Source organism: Erythranthe guttata, chromosome 11 (assembly GCF_056151865.1).
Source record: "Erythranthe guttata isolate IM_541 chromosome 11, IM_541, whole genome shotgun sequence".
In the NCBI taxonomy this organism is placed as follows: domain Eukaryota; kingdom Viridiplantae; phylum Streptophyta; class Magnoliopsida; order Lamiales; family Phrymaceae; genus Erythranthe; species Erythranthe guttata.
The window spans coordinates 3,119,096-3,143,613 of record NC_142543.1 but is presented as its reverse complement, the minus strand read 5'-3'; the positions used below and the strand labels follow the sequence as shown (position 1 = coordinate 3,143,613).

General features: G+C 35.3%; 7 protein-coding genes across 10 annotated transcripts; 4 read left to right on the top strand and 3 right to left on the bottom strand.

Annotated features, from left to right (window-relative positions):
- The first annotated feature begins 164 nt into the window (after positions 1-164).
- LOC105965489 (S-adenosyl-L-methionine-dependent methyltransferases superfamily protein) lies at positions 165-2,467 on the top strand. 2 transcript variants are annotated; one of them, XM_012990037.2, is made up of 6 exons: positions 165-305; positions 649-772; positions 910-989; positions 1,438-1,582; positions 1,817-1,948; positions 2,049-2,467. In XM_012990037.2, the coding sequence occupies exons 2-6, from the start codon at positions 704-706 to the stop codon at positions 2,334-2,336; spliced, it is 714 nt and encodes a 237-aa protein (XP_012845491.2). In that variant the 5' UTR covers positions 165-305; positions 649-703; the 3' UTR covers positions 2,337-2,467. The 2 variants fall into 2 exon arrangements, with proteins under 2 accessions (XP_012845491.2, XP_088681169.1); XM_088825043.1 differs by lacking the exon at positions 165-305 and adding an exon at positions 327-512.
- An 894-nt stretch (positions 2,468-3,361) lies between these two features.
- On the top strand, positions 3,362-6,973 carry DBR1 (debranching enzyme 1). 2 transcript variants are annotated; one of them, XM_088825126.1, is made up of 11 exons: positions 3,414-3,444; positions 3,504-3,592; positions 4,336-4,458; positions 4,539-4,696; positions 4,792-4,913; positions 5,125-5,318; positions 5,721-5,903; positions 5,982-6,100; positions 6,187-6,329; positions 6,440-6,553; positions 6,746-6,973. In XM_088825126.1, the coding sequence occupies exons 3-11, from the start codon at positions 4,336-4,338 to the stop codon at positions 6,817-6,819; spliced, it is 1,230 nt and encodes a 409-aa protein (XP_088681252.1). In that variant the 5' UTR covers positions 3,414-3,444; positions 3,504-3,592; the 3' UTR covers positions 6,820-6,973. The 2 variants fall into 2 exon arrangements, with proteins under 2 accessions (XP_012845479.2, XP_088681252.1); XM_012990025.2 differs by having other exon boundaries at positions 3,362-3,592.
- A 1-nt stretch (position 6,974) lies between these two features.
- Positions 6,975-10,401, top strand: LOC105965477 (F-box/RNI-like superfamily protein). The gene is made up of 2 exons (XM_012990024.2): positions 6,975-8,540; positions 9,253-10,401. The coding sequence occupies exons 1-2, from the start codon at positions 8,081-8,083 to the stop codon at positions 10,155-10,157; spliced, it is 1,365 nt and encodes a 454-aa protein (XP_012845478.2). The 5' UTR covers positions 6,975-8,080; the 3' UTR covers positions 10,158-10,401.
- LOC105965479 (oxidoreductase/transition metal ion-binding protein (DUF3531)) lies at positions 10,349-12,517 on the bottom strand. The gene is made up of 7 exons (XM_012990026.2): positions 11,883-12,517; positions 11,699-11,784; positions 11,341-11,419; positions 11,195-11,254; positions 10,937-11,058; positions 10,762-10,833; positions 10,349-10,629 (listed from the first exon to the last, which is right to left on the bottom strand). The coding sequence occupies exons 1-7, from the start codon at positions 12,249-12,251 to the stop codon at positions 10,527-10,529; spliced, it is 891 nt and encodes a 296-aa protein (XP_012845480.2). The 5' UTR covers positions 12,252-12,517; the 3' UTR covers positions 10,349-10,526.
- A 2,365-nt stretch (positions 12,518-14,882) lies between these two features.
- Positions 14,883-17,462, bottom strand: LOC105965565 (histone-lysine N-methyltransferase). Of its 2 annotated transcripts, none has more exons than XM_012990128.2 (7): positions 17,186-17,462; positions 17,024-17,085; positions 16,836-16,919; positions 16,185-16,239; positions 15,684-15,816; positions 15,372-15,422; positions 14,883-15,275 (listed from the first exon to the last, which is right to left on the bottom strand). In XM_012990128.2, the coding sequence occupies exons 1-7, from the start codon at positions 17,292-17,294 to the stop codon at positions 15,176-15,178; spliced, it is 594 nt and encodes a 197-aa protein (XP_012845582.2). In that variant the 5' UTR covers positions 17,295-17,462; the 3' UTR covers positions 14,883-15,175. The 2 variants fall into 2 exon arrangements, with proteins under 2 accessions (XP_012845582.2, XP_088681717.1); XM_088825591.1 differs by having other exon boundaries at positions 15,372-15,509; positions 17,186-17,344.
- Positions 17,463-18,327: 865 nt separating this feature from the next.
- Positions 18,328-19,569, top strand: LOC105965546 (small ribosomal subunit protein eS30z/eS30y/eS30x). Its single transcript, XM_012990107.2, has 3 exons — positions 18,328-18,464; positions 18,561-18,698; positions 19,320-19,569. The coding sequence occupies exons 1-3, from the start codon at positions 18,461-18,463 to the stop codon at positions 19,364-19,366; spliced, it is 189 nt and encodes a 62-aa protein (XP_012845561.1). The 5' UTR covers positions 18,328-18,460; the 3' UTR covers positions 19,367-19,569.
- Positions 19,570-20,205: 636 nt separating this feature from the next.
- On the bottom strand, positions 20,206-23,998 carry LOC105965539 (IAA-amino acid hydrolase ILR1-like 4). The gene is made up of 5 exons (XM_012990099.2): positions 23,509-23,998; positions 23,035-23,160; positions 21,812-22,126; positions 21,575-21,703; positions 20,206-20,762 (listed from the first exon to the last, which is right to left on the bottom strand). The coding sequence occupies exons 1-5, from the start codon at positions 23,869-23,871 to the stop codon at positions 20,355-20,357; spliced, it is 1,341 nt and encodes a 446-aa protein (XP_012845553.2). The 5' UTR covers positions 23,872-23,998; the 3' UTR covers positions 20,206-20,354.
- Positions 23,999-24,518: the final 520 nt, after the last annotated feature.

Sequence of the window (24,518 nt, the reverse complement as noted above, 5' to 3'; positions counted from 1 at the left end):
TTGCATTGAATCCTATATTTATTATTTATTGCATATTTTTTTTATTACCTTATTTGTGATGTTATCATATACAAATAGAAAGTTTAAGGCTAGGGTTTTTTGGCCAACTTTTTCTTGATAATAACTTGCTCAAATTAGAGAAACATCAAAGATGAAAATTGCATGTGCTAATTTTAGCATATTCCAACACGTGTTAAATTAGCATATTTCAAGTTTCAACACGTGTAATCATGGCTTCAAATATTCTTCTGTGTTTCTCTTGCTACCTGGCTTCCTCACTTCATTTTTCACGCCCAATTCATCAGGTACCCTCTCTCTCTCTCTCTCTCTCTCTAACTCTCTCTCTCTTCAGCTAAAGTTTGATAGTAGTTGAATAATTTTCTGATTCTTTCACTGTTTTATTAGTTGACTTATTTATTTATTTATTTATTTTTTTATAATAATCTGAATCCGTTGTTCTTTTAGCAAACGTTTTTTTCTAGGATGATTGGATCGATCAACGAAATCTTTTGGTAAAACCAAAAATCGAACCCTAAAATCGCATTTTGTTTTTGTTGCTCACTAAATTGTGTCTCTTCTTCATGTGTTTGAGTTTTGGAAATTAAATTTGGGATTTTTGGAAATTAATTTTGGGATTTGTTTTTTCAGGAGCAAATTTAAGGATCTGTTTGGCTGTTCCGAGTTGGTTTAATTGTGAAGAGTGATGGGGGACAAAGCAAAGATTATTACATCTACAGACAAAGGTTTGTTGCAAACTGAAGAATTATATCAGGTATCTGCTGCTCTACTTTTCCCTCCATTTTTGCATCTCCTTTTTTTTTTTTTTTTTTTTTTTTTTTTTTTTTTTTTTAATTTATTTAATTTTGCTGTAAAATCGATTGCTTGATCTGTTCATTTTAACCAACGCAGTATATACTCGATACTAGTGTGTATCCACGCGAACCGGAATGCCTGAAAGAACTAAGAGCCATCACTTCAAAACTTCCACGGTGAATTGCTCTTCATCTCCGTTTTGCTCAATGTTTTGTACCGATCTTTATTAACGTAAACCAAATTATTTTAATCGATATCCGGAGAATTATAGTGTTTTTATTACATTGTACGAACAATATCATGAAAATGTTATACTCCCTCCGTTCCACAATAATTCTTTTTGTTCCATTTTATCTGCCGCTTTAGAAGATTCGCATTAATTACATATTTTTCAATTATGTCCTAATTAACTCTTCAACACTCTTATTAATAAATAAGGGTATTTTGGTCTAGCAATATCTATTTTCCTAAAATCAATCCTAAAATCAAGACATATTTATTGAGTTTCTTAATATTTGTGCAAATGTGAAAAACAACTATTATGTACCATAGCTTCTCTGTTTTGTGATAAGCTAAATATGTGTATTTCTTTTATTTATTTATTTGTTTGTTTCTTATTTGCAGTGCACGCATGGGTACGGCACCCGATGCTGGACAAAACCTGGCACTGATTTTAAAGCTGATCAATGCGAAAAAGACGATCGAAATTGGAGTCTTCACTGGATATTCCCTGCTTCTAACTGCACTCACAATTCCGGACGATGGAAAGGTTATTCGCTGTTATTCTCATGTTTCTTTCGAGAAAGTATATTTATCACATATGTTTTACGAATTTAAATGTAGTGAATTGCAAAACAACGTTCGTGTTTTTTTCTCTTCAAAAATTGCTTCGAAAACCCACCTCTCTATTATTTTAATCACCATAATAAACTCTCATATGTGACGTTTTTTTTTTTAATTTAATTTTTTTAATCTCATAATCTAAGTAAAATGTATTTTGCAGATTACAGCAATAGACATGGACAGGAGCACATTCGAGATTGGATTGCCGATTATCGAAAAGGCTGGAGTCAAGCACAAGATCAATTTTATCGAATCCGAGGCTCTTCCAATTCTTGATCAATTATTGAAAGACGTAATAATTAATGCACGCATGCATATTTTGTTTTAAGAGATCTTCATTTTAAACATCATTTTTGTTTTTTAATTTCTCCATCTCTGTTTCTTTGATGCAGCCCGGGAACAAAGAGAGCTTTGACTTTGCTTACGTGGACGCGGATAAAGTCAACTACAAGAACTACCATGAGAAAGTGTTGGAGCTTTTGAAACCTGGTGGGGTTGTTATTTACGATAACACACTTTGGGGAGGCTCTGTTGCATTGCCCGAGGAATTAGTTCCGGAGGGTATGCTACCGACTAGGAAAGCTTCGGTGGAGTTTAACAAATACTTGGCGGCTGATATTCGCGTACAAATTTCTCAAGTTCCTCTTGGTGATGGAATGACCATTTGTCGCCGTTTGTAAAGACTTGGGATTTTTTTTGTTGTTTTTTTTGGTGTGTAGCTAGAATTGCTTATGGTTAGGGATGTAATCCTGACAGAATGGATCGGCAATGGTTTTTTCGGAAAATTTTCAATTTTGTTTGAAAGTATAAATTGATTCCAATTTCCGTTCCAAAAAATCGGAATGCAAAATATTATTCCGATTTCGGAATGCCTCGGGATCGTTGGAAATTTCGGAAATTACATTAGTGTATAATCTCTTGTTCTAAATTCCGATATAATGGAAATTTTCATAATATCTTTTTTTTTTTAATTTTGCAGGAAAATGCAAAAAAAATTAAAAGATAGTTCGACAAAATGCAATAAATAAAACCACGTTTAGGAACCATAAATTGGAAAATAGATTTTCTTATAAGAAAAATGCAACAATAAATTGGAAAATAGATTTTCTTATAAGAAAAATGCAACGTAAAGTTTCTAATATCAATTAATCTTTCTAAACTTTTAATTTATTTAACACTTTCTAATATCAATTAATCTTTCTAAACTTTTAATTTATTTAACACTTTGCTATTTATATTTTTCATATAAAATATAGCATAAGCTATGTGATGGAATTGCAATCATATTATAAAATTATAATATATATTTCAAAAAACTATAGAAAAATTCGGAACTAAAATCTGATCGAAAATTGGCATTTCCGGAAATTTTACTACTCCGATTCCATTCCAAATAAATTCGGAAAAATAAAAAATCGAAACTTCGGAAATCGGAATGAGAAATACATTTCCAGGTTCGGATATTTTGTGAATCGGAGTTGACGAAATTTGGAAATTCCATTTCGATTTCTACCCCTACTTATGGTATCTGTTCCAATAAAACCTCATTCCCTCTCATTTCTCTCCCAAAATCAATTCAAAAGCTATAATCAAATTCAATCAATATATTTTTCTCCTATAGTCAATAATTTCAATTTTTGTTTTTTCTCACTTGAAATTGGAAAAATACCAATAAAAGCCACAATAAAACAGAGTAATTATTTCTTTAATTTGAAAATTTACATACAAATTAATTAATTAATCCCAGTAGTCCCGATACACTTTAAACTTCCAAGGCGCAAAAGCTTCTTCAACCCTCAGTTCACCTTTTCGACGTCGGAAAATTCTATATACCCAGAAATTCTCCAAAAATCGGAGCAGCCTTCGCAAGTCGAAACGTCTCTCAACGGTTTCCGGCGACAGCCACGGGCGACGGTGGTCGACGGTGCAATCTGCGGTAAGATTTTTTTTTTTTTTTTTTTTTTAATTGTTCAATTTTATTTGAAAGGGTTGTGGTTTTTCTTTCCGAAACGCATTTATAAATACGAAGCTGGTGTTCAATTTTACCAAAATTACATAAGAAGTTTGCAATTTCAGGCATTTCTGTGGCTACCTATTAAATTCGAATATATAGCTATGGCTCAAATCTGTTTATGAGATTGAATTAGTTTAATTTCTTCATTACCAGTGAAATTGTCGTGTGATAATCGATAACCGATGGATCTTCGTGTTGCTGTTTCGTGTAAAGATAGGAGGTTAACTAGGTCATCTCTTCACAATACTTCAAATGGGATTTGAGTTAAATATTTTCATAACAAACTGGACACGATTAACATCAATCGACTCATTTTTCGATCGATAAATTCTGACCCGTGATCAACTATAAACCCACTTATTAAATTTAGAATGATCTTTTCAACCGAACCTGTAGCCGGTTGGCAGTTGCTAATTTCTCGTAAAGTCAGTTGGTCAGTATTTGGTCAACCAGATCGAAATACGTACGTATTTGGTTATCAGGGTATACTATAGCAATTTCAAGCTTCAGCATACTTTGTCGTCGGTGTACGGATACTTGTCATTATCATAATTTTGTGAGAGGAGTTAGCATATAGTATTGCCGCCATTGTATATTAACGAATCGTACTTCTGGATATTGAAGACCTAATGCTATTCTTTTAAATGAAATTCATAAAATCGTAGATGAAAATAGCTGTAGAAGGGTGCATGCATGGAGATTTGGACAATGTATATGCTACTCTTTTACACCTCCAAGAAGTTGAGCAAATCAAGATTGATCTTCTCATTTGCTGTGGGGATTTTCAGGTATCGTTTAATCTTTTTTCTGGTTTTATAGTAATAAAGAAGTTACCTCTAACTGTTGTATTTAATTTGTGTTCAATCAGGCTGTTCGGAATAAGAAAGATCTCGAAAGCTTAAATGTACCACTTAAGTATCAGGCCATGAATTCTTTCTGGAAGTATTACTCGGGGGAGAAAGTTGCTCCGTTTCCAACTATATTTATTGGTGGAAATCATGAAGCATCAAACTATCTATGGGAATTGTGAGTGAAATTATTTTACAGTAATTTTGAAATCTTGGATCTGTTTACAAAATTTAGAATGGTTCGCTAATGCCGAATTACTTGTCTTGTATTAGATATTTCGGGGGATGGGCTGCACCGAATATATACTTTCTTGGATTTGCAGGAATAGTCAAGTTTGGTAATGTTCGTATCGGTGGACTTTCTGGAATTTATAAAGCAAATCACTATCGTTTAGGTAATAGTAGGTACAGTAATGATTAATTGTTTGAAGAAATTCATAAGTTTATATTTGTTACAAATATAAAAAAATGCCCGTGATTTATGTTCTGTGGCAAACTATTTCTTGAACTAGTCAAGAATTTCGACCACTTCCTACGGTGTTATCGTTTTAGCACAATTTGTTTGCTTTGTGTCTGATTGTGCAGTCTCACTCGTCTTATGAACAGGACACTTTGAGAAGCTGCCTTACAACGACCAAGATATACGGTCTATATATCATGTTCGTGAGTATGATGTTCATAAACTGATGCAAGTTCAAGAACCAATTGATATATTTCTTACTCATGATTGGCCCGTCGGTATTACTGACCATGGTGATTCGGAAAAACTTATACGCCAAAAACCTCATTTTACACAAGAGGTACCGCACCGCAAGTACTTTTTTAATGCATTGGTTTCAAAGTAATCCATGGATGACATCATTCATTACTTTAACTCAGTAGGGTAGTTTCGGAAGAAATCCCAGTTTAGGAAATAATCTATTATGAAACGTCGTAAAATGGAATGGGGAAAAGAAGTACAATTGTTTTCTTCGTTTGTTGTTTAAGCATTCTATGTAAGTTTAAACAGAACGGTGATCCAGCTATTTACCTTTATGAAACCGAAACCGAAACCGAAACCGAAACCGAAACCCGAAACCTGAAACCGAAACCGAAACCAAATATTAACATAGAAGATGCTTATTTACTTAAGTTGTTATTTCACAGTGATTTTCGTTTTTTCCATTTCTCGTATGTTGTAAAAACTCGAACTTGTAATCTAGGTTATGGAAGGAAGGTTGGGTAGTAGAGCTGCAGCTGACTTGATGGCTAAGTTGAAGCCTTCGCATTGGTTTTCTGCACATTTACACTGCAAATTTTCTGCTCTTGTTCAGCACGGAAATAACGGCCCTGTCACAAAATTTCTTGCCCTCGATAAGTGCCTCCCTGGACGAAAATTTCTACAAGTAATTACTCGTAACTTGCAGCTAATCCAAAATATAATTAGTGGTTCAGCTAATTAAGTAACTCATTTGATTTTGTAGGTTATCGAAATTGAATCAGGGGCAGGGCCTTTTGATCTTCAGTACGATGAAGAATGGCTTGCAGTAACAAAAAAGTTCACCCCAATCTTTCCTCGGACTAGAATGCGTGCAAACTTTAGGTGTGCATATGGATTTTTTGATCAAAATAATGTATTTGTTTTGCAAGATTTTTTGTGTTTTATCGGTGACTTCATTTTCTCCGTAGCGATGCTAAGCTGAACATAGAGGAGTGCCGCCGATTTGTCAGGAATAAGCTTCAAACACGAGGCAGCAAACCTTTTGAATTTGTCCGAACTGCGCCATGTCATAATCCTTCTCAATCTGTTGCTAACAACAATCTTTCTTCTGGTGAGTATTGGCACACGTGACAGCTGTCACAGAATGGTTGGTTATGCATCAATGAAGTCGTTGATTTCTAAGGTCTGATGTTTGCCGTTTTATTTCCCTTTTTCTTGTAGGACATTGTCGAAACCCTCAAACGGAAGCTCTCTTACAGTTGCTTGAACTCCAATATTGCCTAGATACTTCTACTCAAGTAGAGAAGCTATATCAAAGCCCACTTTTACCCACAGGTAAATTTTATTTCTTATCGATTCTTTTTTTTTTTTTTTTTTTTTTTTTATGTTTATATCTATACGAAGCTCGAGGCGTAATATTTTTCTATTGAATTTGCATAAACGCGCGTACCGGTACAATTTTACCTTCCTCCATATGGCATTACAATTATTTTCGGCAGGTTTTAATGTGTTGCGTTACCACTGCAGGGTCCGTTGATTATAATAGTGAAGATATTCCAATTGACGATGAAGATGAAGATGATGTCGACGAACTCCAGTAAAAGTATGATGGAAAAGTGTAGTGTTAAATAGTCAAAGCTTCAAGGACAAATGTGTTGGATTACAAATGTTGTACTAATTTATCAGGAAACAACAGCCATGAATGTAGAATGAGTAAATTTTGTTACCGTGCAATATCTCACAACTACATAGTAATTCAGGGTGTTTAGGATATAGGTCCAAAATTTATTAGAACTAAATTACAACCTCATTTAAATCTTTGCTATAAAATTAATTCCAAAACTGCCCTTTATGCACAAAATTCGAATTTTGCCCTAATTATTTCTCAACTGGATTTAGAAGTTTGCTACATCATTCATCATTTTTCGCTGGATGTTAAAAACATGGTTTTTTTTTTTTTTTTTTTTTGTTGTATCCAACTTTACAGCACACTCTGAATATATATCACTTATAGTCACCCGTGGTCACCCATGGCGATTTGTAATAACTCGTAGTCAACCATAGTGACTTGTAGTAATCGGTACACAACTACAGTTGCTTTGAAACCCTAGATCCGTCCTCTCGAACCCTACCACCAGCAACCCTTTGAATCACAACACCGTCAGACACCCCGTATATAAACCTTAGTCATTTTGCAAATTCAAAGTTGTACACTTTTGAATCCTAGCGCCGCCAGCAAACGGAGACCAGCCGTCGTCGCCGCGTATGCAACAAAGCCCAACCAGCCCTAGCTGGCGCCCAAAACGTGCAACGAGCAAATAGACATTGTCGAAACACCTCGCTAATCCTTCCCTGGTGAGCCCTAACACCACGTGCCCAAGCAATGATGCAATCGCCACTTCCCAGTCCAAGATGAGTCAAGTCAGCAATGCCCTCCCACAAGCGCTTTTGGATAAGCCGCCGCCGCAAATTGCAGATTCTTTGCAGATTCGTTGTTCTCCACTGCAAAACTCGAAGAACTCAGTTTAAAAAAAAATAAAAGAATGTGTATCAATTTTTTTGAACTAAGAATTTAGTTACAATATTTCTATTTAGGGTTGTCCCATGTTTAATTAGATTTAATTTGAGGGGTCTCATGCATATTACCACAATATTATATTTGTTTTATTATTTTTAGGAGTATTATTTAAATAAAAAATATTAAGATAGCGAAATAATCTCTCTTATTGGAACCGGTGTAAACGCAACCATTTAATTTAAACCGCCAAACTGCACGAACTGCAGGAAATATAAACACCACCAAAAATCCAGTGCGCTTTCAAACTTGGATACCGTTTGATTGATGACTCTTCTCCAATTTCAATGGACGATCTTCCTCCGCCCATCCTCCTCGACATCCTCCGCCGCCTCGGTGACTCCGCCGACGTGGCCCGCTGCCGAGTCTCCTCCAAAACCCTAAACTCGCTCGCGGCGGAGCTCCGATCCGTCAACCTCCATTGGTCCTACCTCCGCTACGCCAAGTCCCGATCTCCTCCAACCACCAGGTCTCCTCCGATCACCCCGTTCAAGGAGGTTTTCAGCAAACTGGTTTCCGAGTTGCGGATTGTCGAGAGCGTGTCGATCGGCGTCGAGAAGCCGCTGCGCTACGCGGAGTTCGAAGACATCGAGGACGAAGACGACGATCTGTTCCTGAGCGACGTTGATTTCGTCAAGGCGTGGATTCCGAGGGTTTGCGGAGATTTGGTTTCGCTCTCGATTTCGGATTTTTGGGTTCAGTCTTGCTGGAGGCGATCCGATGTGCTCTCCCTCATTTCTTCTTACTGTGAGCCCCCACCAATTTCTCGTTTTTTCTGTTAATTGCTATGTCAACGCGTGCGTAATTATACTGGATTTTTCAATTTCGCCAATTGGCTAAAGAAGAAAAAAAAAACAAGTTTAAATTACGAAAACCCATGAACTTTGGCTAAATAATGAAGAACACCCCCACCTATCTGTGATTAACTGTTGATTGAGATTTTTAGCAGAGAATGTACAATGTACATTCTATTAAATAGGTGAGAAATAAAAGAAATTATCTGAAAATGTGTAAAGTCTATTCCCTTGAATAAAAAAAATTCGTGAAAAGTTACACCGTAAGGGGTTGGTGTAAGACGGAAAGTCGGAAACAGACCTCAGGTTTTTATTTTTGGCAATTACGAATAGGTGGGGGTGATTTTCATTATTTAGCCCAAGTCCGGGGGGTTCGTAGTTTACCCAAAAAACAATGATTTTTTTCTTTTTTGTCTGGCAGCACTTAGATAATAGAAGGCAAATGATCCTTGGCTTAGGGTTGAGATGCTTGGTTTTGCTTAACCATGGTTAAACTTCTGTCGTTTCAACATTTAGAGTAGCTGGTTAATGCTCTTGACCCTGCGTTCTTTTGTGTGAATTGGTTTGTGTGTTTAATCAAGGATTTGAAATGTTTGTTTTTGTAACTAAATAAACGGGCGCAGATGGTAATTGTATTTTGGTAATGGGTTTTTTGTTATATGCAGGTCTTAAACTCGTCGAGTTAGAAATCAAGAATGCATGGCTTTCTGTTGATAGCCTAACTCCTATGCCAAATCTCACAACCTTAACGCTTGAATTCATAAGATTGGACGACGAAGACTTGGAAAAGGTCAATGAATGTTTCCCTTGTCTGCAAGTTCTAAATTTGATCGGTGTTGGAGGACTTAAAGAACCCAAAATCCATCTCGCCCACCTTAAAACATGTCATTGGACGTTATCCAATGCTCCGATATCTATATCTATTATCGCACCCAATCTCATTGAGCTCACACTTACATGCGTGAAGCCAAAACTCCTATTCATCGAGGCTCCATTACTCTCCCAATTGAGTCTCTCTCTCGAAAATGCTTCTAACTTCAAAGTGAAAGAATTCTCCCGTTTAAGAAAACTCCATCTCGAATCTACGAGCCTCCGCAATCTACTCGCTACATTTCCATTCGGCAAAACCGTAAATAATTTAACCGCTGTTTCGACGAGGTGGGAGGTTCCGGTTGGAGTTTGCAAGTCGATTTTCGAGTTATTGCTTTGTGCTTTTCCGAATGTCAGCTCTCTTATTTTGACAGCTGGCGTTTGGTCGGAGTTCGAAGCGTATCCTGGCTTGGGAGGGTTAGAATTCCGGGTTCGGATGGAGGGGTTGAAAGAGATTACGGCGTACTTAACTGTAAACGATATTGAGGTTACTTTGGCAACCATTGTCTCCTTATTGGACAGTTGCAGTGGCATTTCTGACATTTCGATGTTTATTCACCGTGATGTTGTTTCACATGTCACGAGCAGTCTTATTTCGAGATGCGTGTACCGTATGGCGCATCGAGCGAGTCTGAGATGGAAATGGGGAATGTGGAAAGAGGGTACGAAAGATGCTTGGATTTCTGATGGTATATGCTAACCTAGTTTTCAGAGCTTCCAATTTGTTAATGAGTTTTAGCATCATGGATTATTTATGATTCAGTTGTCTGAAATTTACAGTTTGAGAAATTGTAGTTAGTATAGTGTATTCTATTTATAGTTTCAATTGAAAAATTGTAACATGTACATCATTAGTATACTTATGAATATGAAATTGCAGAACACTCTTGATTGCTCAATTTAAAGATTTGAATAAAATTATAGTACCCTTTTTTTCTTTTTAACAGGATGTTATTTATAGAGATAAAAACGATATTAGCGAATTACGATATTTCGAAATGTTGCATTGATTAGCAATCCTACATACTATATATAACAGAAGTGAAAGAAAAAAATAAAATGAAATATCCTAAATCTTGTGAATGCTGTATCCTGCAACCTCTGTTTTCAAGTTCTCTCTCCAGCTTCCATATTCAGATCCACCAAACGTCACTTGCTTTATTCCAATATAACTGTACATATATTTTTCAGCTCAAACATGTTAGAGAGAGAGAGAGAGAGAGAGAGAGAGAGAGAGAGAGAGAGAGAGAGAGAGAGAGAGAGAGAGAGAGAGAGAGAGAGAGAGAGATGTGAAACTGTCTTACTCAGAACTTATTTGAGTCAATGCATTGACCAAAACATCCAAGAGTAGAGGCTCACTAGTACCTATATCCACCCTGTCAATTACAAGCCAAAAAAAAATGTCAAAATCGATTCTCTTCGGAGTTAAAATCTTAACCGTAGTGTAAACCCTAAAAAGGGTTTTGAAAAACACTTCACCATATTCGAGCTAAATTATCTTGAATTTCGAGGTCCCCTATGTTGTAAAATGTAGCCGGCGTAACATTTGCCCCTTGAGTAGCATCATATGTCGGTCTTTTGTCGAATGGATTTTGTGACAACTGTCAGAAACAGAGAAATAAATCGTTCGGCTACAGAAATTTAGAAATATCATTGCTCAATTACATTTTCTACGATATTTGCTTATGTTTCTTTCAAGTACATAAAAGAACGCGCATTTTGAAGGCGGGGACTTACTTGCATGTTCATAGAATTGCATCCGCCAAGTCGTCCGACAATGTGCCACGACCGAAATGTCTGAATATTTATTTCTTTTTAATGATAACATACATGGAGAATTAGCAGCTAAAGCAAATGGAATTTTGGAGATGGGAGTAACTTACGTCACAGATCAAAGAAACATCGTTGTCCAATAGCGTATTGTAGAATTCCAGCCATATATATGAATTCGAGAATTCGAACCTGGTCACACGAAAAATAAGCCATTCAATTTCCCATTGTTACGCATCGAAAATATAGGTGCAGTTCAACAAACATTCTTCTCTACTTCAAAATTACTTAATGGAGGACTTTGTCTTGACATTAATACAGAAAACATAGACGGGCTATCGTTAGTATCATTCAAAGAGGCCTAATCGTTGACGTTTTCCGTACTAACGATCCATTAAGTTGCACGCTGAAACCTCAAAACAATTTAAATTCTAAAAGGTGAATTGTACATTAGCAATTTAAACAACTTACTTGTTAAACTTCACTGCCATTGGATTTGGAGAACCGGTTTTCGTATGCAATATCTTGCTCCTCTTGTTCCTCAGTCTCTCCTCCATCTGCCAATTATCACACATATGTCATACACATATATATATATATATATATATATATATATATAGAGAGAGAGAGAGAGAGAGAGAGAGAGAGAGATTACTCTAGACTGAGCTTTCTGAGGGTCATCAAGACAAGAGCCAAGAATCTCGGCAAACTCAGGATCTTTGTCGTAATCCTTATCTTCGGCTTTTCGATCCCCGAAGCCGCCTCCGAGCCAAGAAACGTCATTCATATCATCATCAGTTACTTCACTATCACCAGCACCATCATCAACAACAACACCGTTTATATCGATATCCGGCCGCAAGTTCTTGATCCCCACTCGCGTGACCGGCGAGTACAGTTTAGATGAAAACCCGGCTTTGAGTGGAAGCCTGCAGTGTAGAAACGGCGGATTTATACTCGAGTAGCTTGTAATTGAAGAGGGTAGTGATTGTAGAGTGGCCAAACATTGTTGGATGATAAGCATGGCTGCTGTATTTTTTTTTTTTTTTTTTCTTGAATGTGTGCAGAGGGTTTTGGTTGGGCGGCGGCGGAGATAGGCAACTGCGGCGAAGGGAAAATAAGGTACAACAGGGGGATTTAGCTGTGGATGATTTCAGTTTAGCTACAGAGAATTTGAGAAATATATGCAGATGAAGTGTTTGTTTATTTGTCTGAAAGAAAATGAGGATAATAAGGCAAGGACCGTCTCTCTGAAAGAAAATATATGCGACTCGCTCTCTCTTTTTAATTAATTTAGTTATTAATTAGACGGCGGATATATTCAAGCTCATTTTTTTATTAGTTCAAACTCACATAAAAGAGTTTATTAGTTCAAGCTCGTAAATTAATTTAATTTTATTACATCAAGACCAAACATGACGAATATATTCTTATCAATAAATAATATATAAATACAAACAAACTCTGTTTTTAATTTATTCAAAACAAAAAAAAAAAAAGTAAACAAAAAAACAAAAAAACAAAAAAAACAAAAAAGAAAAGAAAAATAGAAAAAAAAGAAAATCACAATTGCTGCCACCAGATTCGCCGAGACACCAGCCAGCGAGACTTTCACCGCGCCGACGACAACCAGCGACCCACCCACTCCACCACCTCCACCACACCATCACAACCACCCCACCACCACCAACAAGTCTTTTTTATTAAACTTTTGTTTGTCAATTCAAAAACATTAATTGAGCATCGATTTTTGATAAATATGTGTAGATGAACATTAATCTATGCTTACTTCTCGTTTCGTTGGGTTGCAATGCTTTAGCCGATTTTGGAAAAAAAAATTGAGATTGAAATTGATTTTTGTGTGTGTTTTCGTTGGTTTCCCAAATCGGTTTATCCAGACCAATTTTGTACACGAAAATCGGCGTCACAATGCCGATTTTTGTTAACCAAATCGGCGACATAAAGCCGACTTTACAAGTCAAAATCGGCGTTGTAACACCGATTTTTTTTTTTTTTTTTTTTTTTTTTTTTTTTTTATGATATATGTTTTTTTTTGTTTTGAATTTCATTAAGGGTAAATTAGTATTTTTATATTGGAGGTCTTGAACTAATAAAAAAAATGGGCTTGCATATATCCGCCGCCTATTAATTATTATAACGTGAATTTGTTTTTTATAAAGAAAAAAAAATGAATTGTTAGGGGTGGATAGAGAGGGTGAAAATTTAGAATGAAAATTTTGAATTTAGTCCGTTTTGATTTGAGAATTTTTTAAATTTTGGAACAATATTTTTTTTTTTGGAATTCGTACGGTTTAAAATTTTCTAAATTTTTTTTTTCGGATCAAATTTTTTTTTTGTTGTTTTAAAGAAACGGTCAGGAAACTTCATATAATTTTGATCGCATTTTTATATTTTTAATTTTTTTAGAAGATTCGTGGAAAATTTTATATATGATAAACAAATTCATTTTGGTAGACTGTTTTTGTTTAATGGGTAGTGGGATTTTGTGTTTTCTTGAATAACAGAGTGATTATATATATATATATATATATATATATATATATATATATATATATATATATATATATATATATATATATATATATATATTAACGGAGAATAGAATCCCACCCGTGAGATACTTTCACTATGCTCCAACAAACATCCAGAGTCCACTTCAGGGGTCTTCTTCTATTACAGATCGCGAAAGGCAAGGATTTTATCGGCCCTTTTTCGTTTGTTTTCTCGATGTGATTTGCATAGTAAGCTATCAGAACTACATTTCAAGATCGACATACTAAACTTAAAACTATATCGAACATACTATGCTTAAACTATTTCGTCAACAAAAGATCGACATACTAGAGTAAAATACATACTATGCTTAAACTATATCGTCAACAAAAGATCGACATACTAACTAAAATTATTGAGGTTATAAGCATATTTTAGAAAAATGTTTTTGTCACTCACTTATTTTTTTATTGTTCAGTATATTTCAAGATTGATATACTATGAAGTATATCTTCAAACAGGCGTGTCAGTCTTGTTTACTACATTTCAAGACCGACATACTAGATTAAAACTATATTTTCAATGAGCGTGCCGGTCTTGAAATATGGAAAAGATCGACATATTAGGCTAAAACTATATGATTCGGTCTTAAAATATGGAAGGTGCATATGGAAGGTTATAAGCATATTTTAGAAATATGTTATTTATCATTGTCTTATTGTTTTTGCAAGCAACGATCGTATCGATAAAATTCCTTATATTTATATTACTTCGCCTTCTACTAGATGGTGTGGATTGATTTAATCGTATTGCTGGCATCTCCTACTAGATTTTGAGGATTTAATGAACGGTTGACATTAATTTAATCATACGTTTGAGAGAGGACGTTCAGAGCAATCCATGAAAGTTATAATTACGATGGAGAATTTTTTCCGAAGTTGTTAGAAATCTCTAAAACTTGCCAGCAAATTCATACATGTTTTCAGAAAATTCTTTTCAACAAGTTGATTTCTTTTGATTGTGTCATTTGGGCTACTTTTCTTAGTCAAACGCTTTATCAAATCTATTAACTAAACTTTTATTAAATTTATTACCATAGTTAAATACCATTCTGTGAAATTTATAACAAACGAAAACTCTATTTTAATCACACAAAATATCAACTTTTGTTAAGAGAAAAACTGGAAGTTAACTTGTCGTATTCTAAATTAAAAACTTGAATTTTGAATGATTTAACACTTAATGCAAATATATATATCGAGTACTGTATTTTTTTTCATGGTCATTTTACGTTGGCGGACGCATATTTGACAAGATTCTTACTGGCATTATGACAATTTGCTGCAATCACAATATGGATCCCGAAAACTTCGACAACTAGCTATTTGTACACGCGACATCCGTTTTAGCCTGAGTCAGTGGGAGCATAATTTGTCAATAAGCCTTGTACGAATACATATATCCGCGGAGTTTCCTGACTTCTTCAGATGACTGGTTGAGTAAATAGTCCACATAAAGGCATATCCCAGCTCCACTGCAAATTTGAAGAACAATGGTTCAATTAATTCGACTTTAAGCATACAAAATTAACTTAAAGGTACACCGAAATAGAGTCTAAACGAAGGTCTACCCAAGCGGCGTCAAAGGAAGCCACACGATATCCCACCTAAACTTTGCCAATCTGCACCAGACATGTGTACTGTGTAAGAGAAACCGGCATTGTATACAACAAATAAATGCTTTCACATTTTCTCCGATTCTTTTAAGCCTTGGCAAAACACCAACGTGTCAGAGAAAGAATGGGATCGCAGAATCGAGATTAGCGTTGGGATAAGTTGGTAATAACAATAGTATAACTTTGGTAATAATTCCATTAGGTACCGAAAATCGGCTGAATATTTTGCAATTGGAAAATTTGTATTTCCAAAAACTAAAAGCTTACCTGAGCATGTGGTGCAACCAGAAGACCGCTAACAATGTACCAGGTACAAAAGAGTACCAAAGCCAAAGGCGGCGTCTCGAGTTGTGCATCAAGCCAGTGATGACCATTAAGCATACTAGAATAGCTGCTGCTTCTGTACCATATTTTTATGTTAGATCTTGTGGTAAAAGCTTTCAAAAATTATTACCAACCAAAAGATGAGACAAATATCAACTTTTATTACATAGTTTTATCTTCGATGGTGGTGGGCCATAGTTTGAGTCACGAAAGCGAACTTTCAACTCGTAGGAACAAGGCCAAACATAAACTCACGAACACATAGCCCAAACAGTAAACAAGCAAATGGAACGACATTATCAACATTATATACAAATAGAAACATAAACTCGTGATACAAAACCCTGAACAGTAAATAAGCAAATTGAACGGCATTATCAACATTGTATATACATGGAAAAATCATCCAAAGAAAGGAAACATATAGAAGAAGAAAGAGCTAACCTGCAGCTACAATGCTCCCGGAACCAACTTCGTACATAAAATAAGCATGGTACCGCTGCACACGAGAATGGAAACAACAAACATTAACAAAACCAACGGCATTAGAGCATCAAGTTTCGGTCCGTTTCCCGTAAGTTAAGTTACATCTAGAAGATAAAAAGGCAATAGTAAGTAATATACTTCAGCAGATTATTCATCCATTATCATACAATGGTGGTGTTTGCAAAAGCTTTTACAAATAGATTATGAGCTTTTTTTGTTCATAATCTATTTTTAAGTGTTTGCAAAATGAACTGTTGTTTTGCTTCATTTAAAATAAACAACTTTAAGCTATAATTTGTTAAGCACCCATGACCCTGATTTTTCTATTTAGGTTTATTTTCCAGTAAATTTGCAGACGCCCCCAACTTTTAGAAATAAACACTTAAAACCAACTTAACTCGTACTCCATAACTTTTGCTTTTAAATAAGCTTTAGCAAACACAACCAATAGATAATGTCAATTGACAAAAGTGCCATCATACTATGTAGATTGTATCATCAGAAACAACAATTCACCCACAATTAATTTTTCCAAAAATTGCAGTAAGCTATTAAAAATCGACTATTCGAAAGAAGTTCGGAACGAGAATGAGTGAACATAGAATTTACCAATTCCCAGGGAGAGAAAGCCTGTTGATAGATTGAATAGATGAGGAAACAAGCATAACATGAAACAAATCCAGCAAAAACAGTCTACAAAAAAAAAAAAAACAATCGAGAAAATCAGAAAAACAAATTAGGAAAAAAAGAGGGGTTTAGATATCATGCGACTGTAATTTTAAATTTGAAACGCATACTCTCCATAGAAGAGACTGGTGAGCTTGACTATTCTCCAAGGATCGAACCAATTCCTCTTGCTCTGCATATACATACACCATACATATATATGTATAAGCAACTAAATAAATTAATGAACAATTCACAAAAAAAAAGGGGAAAATAACAGAGATGAAGACGACCTTGGGTGTCGATCGGACGGGAATCGTCGCGAGTAGGAAGAGAGTAGTCGTCGCCGCCGTCGGCATCCGCCGGTGATTTTCTCCATTTCCTCGTTAGTTTCTGCATCATTTCTTTCTATTTCCTTTATTTTTCTCATAATTAATTAATAATGTGTATTTATTTGTACCAAAATTTTCAAACAGTAAAAATCTGAAGTCACAACTATTTTTCGAATTTTATGTTATATTACTATATTTTAAAAAATCATACCTACGTTGTGTATAAGTTTTAATAGATAATAATCTAGTTTGTTTTGATAAATAATATATATATATATATGGACAAATTATAACCTCCCTGAGGTAAGACTAAATTACGAAAAAATTCTTATTGTTTGGGTAATTACAGTTACCTCTTCAACCGTGTAGATTTCTTATGGAAAAATCCTCATATCGTAGGTAAAATTGACATCGTAAGAATGAAAGTATAAGACAATACATAACTGAGGGGATAATTGTAATTATCTAAATTTGAAGGCGATTTTTGTTATTTAACCTTAGAAGTTGGCTATAATTTTCGCGATAATATACTTATTTTTCAGAATATTCTTATATAGATAATCAATATTAATTTTTGGGTAATTACGAAATCTCCTGAACTTAGACTAAATAATGAAAAACACCTTCTACCTATCCGTAATAATCAAAAAATCCCCTCTGATTAAGTGTTGATCGAGTTTTTTTAAAAAATGTGTATAGTCTATTATACCTTCTGCTAAGTAGGTGGGAAATAAAAGAAAATATCTGGAATTGTGTAAAATTTATTCCTTGGAATAAACAAAGAAGTCACATTGTACGGAGTTGGTGTAAGATAGAAACAAACCTCATGGGGTTTTTGACAATTACGAATAGGTGAGGGTATTTTTTGTTATTAGCCTAAGTTTGGGGGTTTTCGTAATTTGTCCCTTTTTTTTTTATAATATAGATAATAAACTTTTAACATGCGATATATAATTTTTTTTATGAACAACTAAAGTAATAAATAATAATAAATAAAAAAATGTAAAAACTAAATAATAGTAGTAGTCAATTTCTGGACTGGGCCTAATCAAAGAAGTTGGGCTGCATTTGATGAAGGCCCAATTACTAGGTTGAATTTTACCCAACAAATTCAGAACCTAATAAATACTCACCAGAAACCCTAATTCTCAAATTCTCACATCTAGAGCTTCATTTCATCCCGGCAGCCGAAAAACCTCTCGGAAGTAGTTGCAGAAAGAGAATCAACAAAAAGTCATGGGTAATTACGACCTCTATTTCTGCTAATTTCGTGTTTAAATCCGATTGATTGTGGGTTATTAATTGGGTTAAATTAAAAAAAAAATTAATGTTGCAGGTAAGGTTCACGGATCGTTGGCTCGTGCCGGAAAGGTGAGAGGTCAGACGCCGAAGGTGGCGAAGCAAGATAAGAAGAAGAAGCCCAGAGGACGCGCCCACAAGCGCATGCAATACAACCGCCGTTTCGTCACCGCCGGTAACTTTAACATTTCCCCTCATCTCTTTTTACATTTTCTTCAAAGTTCGGTTTTTTTTAATTAAATTTAGCGTTTTGATGATTCACTTTGCTTCGGTGGTTAATTGAGAAAAAGTAGATTTATTTATCATTAGTAATTTAAAGTGTTGGTGATGGAGTCTCGAATTGATATGAAATTGTGTTAAGTACAGATTACAACTTGTTATTTGGGTTGCTCGTCTTTAATCAATTGCCGTGAACCCTAATTTTTTCTTCCATTAAGCTGTTTATGATAGGATAGATCTGTTTAGGTTTGGGATAGATTTAATATAAAATATAATTAATATGGTGTCACATGTTTGAGGTTTAGGATATAAGCTCGATGATTAGACGTCGACCCAAAATTTATCCAATTATGTGAATATTATGGAGTCCAACTTTGGCCGTGTTATTACACAATCGTATGAAGATATCACGCGATACAGGTGTTGTATTACATTATTGTAGGCAATGTGATTCTATACAATTCAATCAATCTTATCAATCCTATCAATATTCCCAAATGAGGGTTTAGAGAATGATTAATAGTTCCGAATAATCGAAGAATTGTTTAGATATCTGATATGTGTTGTGTTATTGCAGTTGTTGGCTTCGGAAAGAAGAGAGGACCCAACTCGTCCGAGAAGTAGAGTGGGTGCTGATTAGTATATGTTTTGAGGTGCAAAAATGTCTGTAGTTTGGGATAATTGTTTCTTTATAATGCCATAGTTTTGACTTTGAATTGATTAAACCTGTTGCAGCTTTCTTTTGCCCTTTTTCGACTATGTTGAACACTTTTTTTTTTGTTGAATGGATTTTGTTTATTGAGTAATGGTAATTCAATTTTCTAGTAGTACTTGTTTAGTTAATTAAAATTTTGTACGAGTTACTGAGGGAAAAGAGGCTGTGGTTAACTGTAATTCAGCTTAATTGTTCGATGTGATTCTTTGATCTTTTAATTTTGTTGCTAATTGCTATTCACAAGATGCAATGAGTATTCTTGTTGATATGTTATTCATACTCTAGTATCCTTTTTTGGCAAATTAAGGCCACCCCTAAGGCAATGTCAAATTACGAAAAAGTCCCTTTTGTTTGTGTAATTACAACGCACCCTTGGTTATGTATTGTCTTAATTTATCTTATGAGGGGTAATTGTAATTACCCAAACATAAAGGGTTATTTTGTAATTTGATCTTTCCCCGTGAGTGGTCTTAATTTGCTCCATTTTGTACTATGACTTGTAATTTCGAATCATCAATTATGAAAGTTTTCTATCCTTTGTGATTTCGATTTTCAGTTCATCTCCAAATGTAAGTTGCGTGTAACTTGAAATTAATTAGTTCTATTAAATTGTTTGCTACGAGCCACCGAGCGTAACTTGAAATTAATTAGTTCTATCAAATTGTGAGGCACCGGAATCCTAGGTTAGGAGGTACAAATCAAACATTTAAAGATAAATGCAAAAAGGTTAGGAGGTACAAATCAAACATTTAAAGATAAATGCAAAACAATTTGAACAGCATAGTCATTAAAAGCAAGGCTGAGACAGTTCATACAATAAAGACTAGCTTAGCTCTCTCCATCTAATTCCATTCACATAGGAAAAAAGATTAAAAAAAAAACATTTTCAGCACTCACTCACAATTCATCATGGAAGTTTCTATTTTGAGCTTCTACCGAAGACCGACCTTCTAGAAGGTAAGTTGCCGCCAGTGAAGCATGTAAAGCGGCACCGTAAGGAAGTGCATCCTCGTTGACTCTAAAGTAGGGAGAATGACCTGTTTCCAGCTGTCCCTCTGTCTCGTTGACCATCCCCACGTAATAAAAGTATCCCGGTATTGACTCTGCAAAAAACGAGAAGTCCTCGGATCCCATCGAAGGCTGAAGCTCTTCGATTTTCTCGTCACCGAGCATGCTTCTTGCTATTTTCAAGAAGTGTTGGTGCAGTTCTTTGTCGTTTGATGTTACTGGATAGAAGGGCTTTTCTTCTCCGTAGAAGTTCACGCTTGCGTTGCACCTTTGGACGGCAGCTTGTAGGGTGATGACCTGTCGATGACATCATCGTAACTGCTCGAATTATTTAAAAACAGACAAACTATCCGTGTTATTTTTATTAGCATAAACGCGTTTTGATTGGAAGTCGAGAGGCGAATAAAACGTTTTGGATCTCACCGTGTATTTTTATCTACTGGCGGATCGGGGTGGAAAAATTAGAAGGACCAGTTCGGATCGGAATTAGCACTTCCGGAAAAATTCTGCCGTTCCGTAAAATATCGGAAAAATTGGATATTGGAATGAAAAAAACTTGTTCTAAAGTTAAAAAATAAAATCGGCTGGGAATCGGCAAATTTGGATTTCCATTTTTCTAGTCACCTATAATATAAAATAATAATATTGATATATTAAGTGTAATTTTTGGAAAAGAAATTGGAATTTTCGGAAATTAAAATCTAATGTGTTCCAATTCTGCTCCAAAAGAAATCGGAAATCAGAATGAAAAATATTGTTCCAAAACGGGAAACATTTGGAAATTCCATTCCAATTCCAGCCCTACTCGAGAGATTGGGACTCCTTTTACGATCTTCAACTGAAATGACACAAATACCCATAGATAAGATACATACTTGTTCTGGAGGTACGAGCTAACATTTCATTAGGACGGTATGGTGGAAGTGTTGATTTTTATTTAAGGGTATTTGTGTCGACTTTTAATTGGTCAAACGGACTACAAGAGACGCTAACGTCGGGAATATTTTCTTTACTTGAGGGTAAACTTTCCAAACTGAGTTGCTTAATGAGAGATGCCAAATCAATTCAAACAGACTGCCAATAATTAACATGATCATCGGAAAGTTTACCTCTTCTATACGATGTTTGAGTTCAATAAAACCTTGTTTCGAAAATGCCCGGAAGGTTCCACCGATTGTAGCAGAATCGGGAATGACATTGAATGCATGGCCTCCTCGAAATTTGGCGATAGTGACCACCTGCCAAATCATTTCTTGTGAGAGAGTGCTTCAGAATTCATATATTCTTATTATTATATGAAGATATCAGCAAAAAAAATAAAAAAATAAAAAATAAAAAAGAAAAACCTGTGAATCGAGAGGATCGGCCTCACGCGAGACAAGTTGCTGTAAACTAACTATAATATTGGAACTGGCTAAAATTGGATCGATAGTTTGTTGAGGGATAGCGGCATGACCTCCTTTTCCACTTATCTTCGCCTCGAAAAATCCACTCGCAGCCATAACAGGGCCCGCTTTGGTGGCAACTACTCCAACAGGATAACGAGAAGAAACATGCAGCCCAAATATTGCATCGACATTCTCTAATATCCCTTCATCCCTCATTCTCTTTGCTCCACCACCACCCTCCTCTGCTGGTTGAAAAACCAACATTACAGTACCCTAATAACGGAAGCATCCATAAATTGGCAAAAAAATTCAAACCCACAAAAAAAAAAGTATTTGGAATTTTGCACGAGAAGGACGCACCGAGTCATGGACATGGTTAAATGCATTCCGTCAATTTCGTTTAGATACTACAGTTCCTTTTTAGTTTCAAGACATTCACTTTCAGTAATACTATCAAAATTACACTTATCGTTAACAAAAAAAAACTTTCATTCATTACGTGTCGCTAAACAAAATAAAAAGATGATAATATTCTGAAGGGATCCCATCTAAGTATCAATTAATAACTTTCTCGGCTAATGCTAAACCAATGAACGGCTGAATAGGAAATATTTCGAGAATCTCCCACAGAATATTTAGACAAAGATTCAAGTAGTACACATGAAATGCAGACAAATACATACAATATTTTCCATTTATACAACGCAGATTAACCGCGCATGCATTATCTTCTTTTCAAGTTCAAACTCATCAACCGTGATTGATTAGCTTTACAAAAGATATTCAACTTCAGAAAAGAAGTAATATATCTACGAACAAGTCTAGGCTGTAACGGAAAACCTTCATTAATCGACTATAAGTCTTAGCTAAATAGCCATACATACAGTGGCGGAGCCAGGATTTTAAGTTCGAGGGGCCTGGATGCACATTTCTAGGGGGGCCCGTTAATGCTATTATACACGATTTTTTTTTTTTTATATTTCTATATAAAATAATAGGAATTTGAGAAATGTAAGGGGGGCCATGGCCCCTCTTGGCCTTGATTATACTGGCTCCGCCACTGCATACATAACAACAATCTCAAATTGCTCAAAACTACGGCTGCATTAGTACATTAACTCAAATCAGATAAAATATACAGATAACAAAGATTAAAAAAAATAAATGTTTAGAAAAAAAACCTCCAAATCACTGTGATGCTCCTGGAGAATCTTTGCAGCACCAAGAAGCATAGCAACATGGGCATCGTGCCCGCAGGCGTGCATCTTTCCCGGAACTTTACTTTTATGCTCCCACTCCACAGCTTCCTAATTTAATCAAATTCAGTACTCATTTTAAGGTGGTGTTGGCAGAAGCTTTTACAAAGAGATTACGAGCTTTTTTTGCTCATTATCTAATTTTAAGTGTCTGCAAAATGAACTTTTGTTTTTGCTTCTCTTAAAATAAGCAACCTTAAAATATAATTTGTTAAGCACTCGTGCCCCGCCTTTTCTATTCATGTTTATTTTTCGGTAAATTTGCAAACACCCCCACTTTTAGAAATAAGTACTTAAAACCAACTCAATTCGCTATCCATAACTTCTGCTTTTAAATAAGCTTTTGCAAACACCACCTAAATCAATTACTGAAAAAAAAAAAAAAAAATCCATAAGAACCTGCATAGCTAGGGCATCCATATCAGCTCTGATGGCGACGAACGGCGGATTTCCGGTGCCGATGTATCCAACAACGCCGGTGACAGCGATTGGGTGCTTGTAAGGGATGCCCATTCTATCGAGCTCGTTTCTAATTAGCTTGCTGGTTTCGAATTCTTCGAATCCGAGCTCCGGATTTTCGTGGAGAGTCCGCCTGATTTTCACCATGTAGTCGAAAATCTCCGGCGTTTTGGCGGAATTTAAAAACTCCGATGGGATTTCCGACGATCCTTGCTTGCTCGAAAATGCGGCTGAGATAGTAGGATGGGAAATTAACAGTATGAAGAGATTGAGAACCAGAGGAATCCATGTAAACGAACTCATGATTTGCTCCGGTAGTGATGAATTTGGACGGCGGCGCGTCGCTGATTTTGTAGTTTCCGAGGTGTGGCGGAATCTTTGAAGTCTAGATTCTGGACGGTGGACGAGTTGGGTTTTTGTTGGAAAATTGGGGGCAATTGGGTAAATATTTTTCCTCTGTACATATTTTGGGGGTAAATCGGTAAATTTGTAATTTTCTTTTCCAAAGACATATATTTATAAAAAAAATTAAGGAAAGTAAACATATAAAAATAAAATAATTGGGCCTCTGTTTTGGTTTGGGCCTTCAGCAGTTATCCATGTTGCTAGCCGGTCCCGTGTGAGAAAAATAAATTGTAGTGTGAAATAATTTGTTCGGTTAATACTATTAGACTATATTGACTAAACAATAGGGTTTAATAATATATTTACGTCTCGTTTGGTTGATAAGATGAGATTAACAAAGATAAAATTAAATAATTTAATAAAAGGGCCTTTAGCAATAAACCTATTGGATGAATAATAAATGGTGATATGTCCAACCATTAAATCTTTATTTGTGATAAACCGCTATAAATATTAATTCCAATACTACCCTTCTGAAATTATAAAATCTCCTACCCAATAATCCACGTTTCTTGCTTTCCTTAAATAATGCTAAAATAATAGTG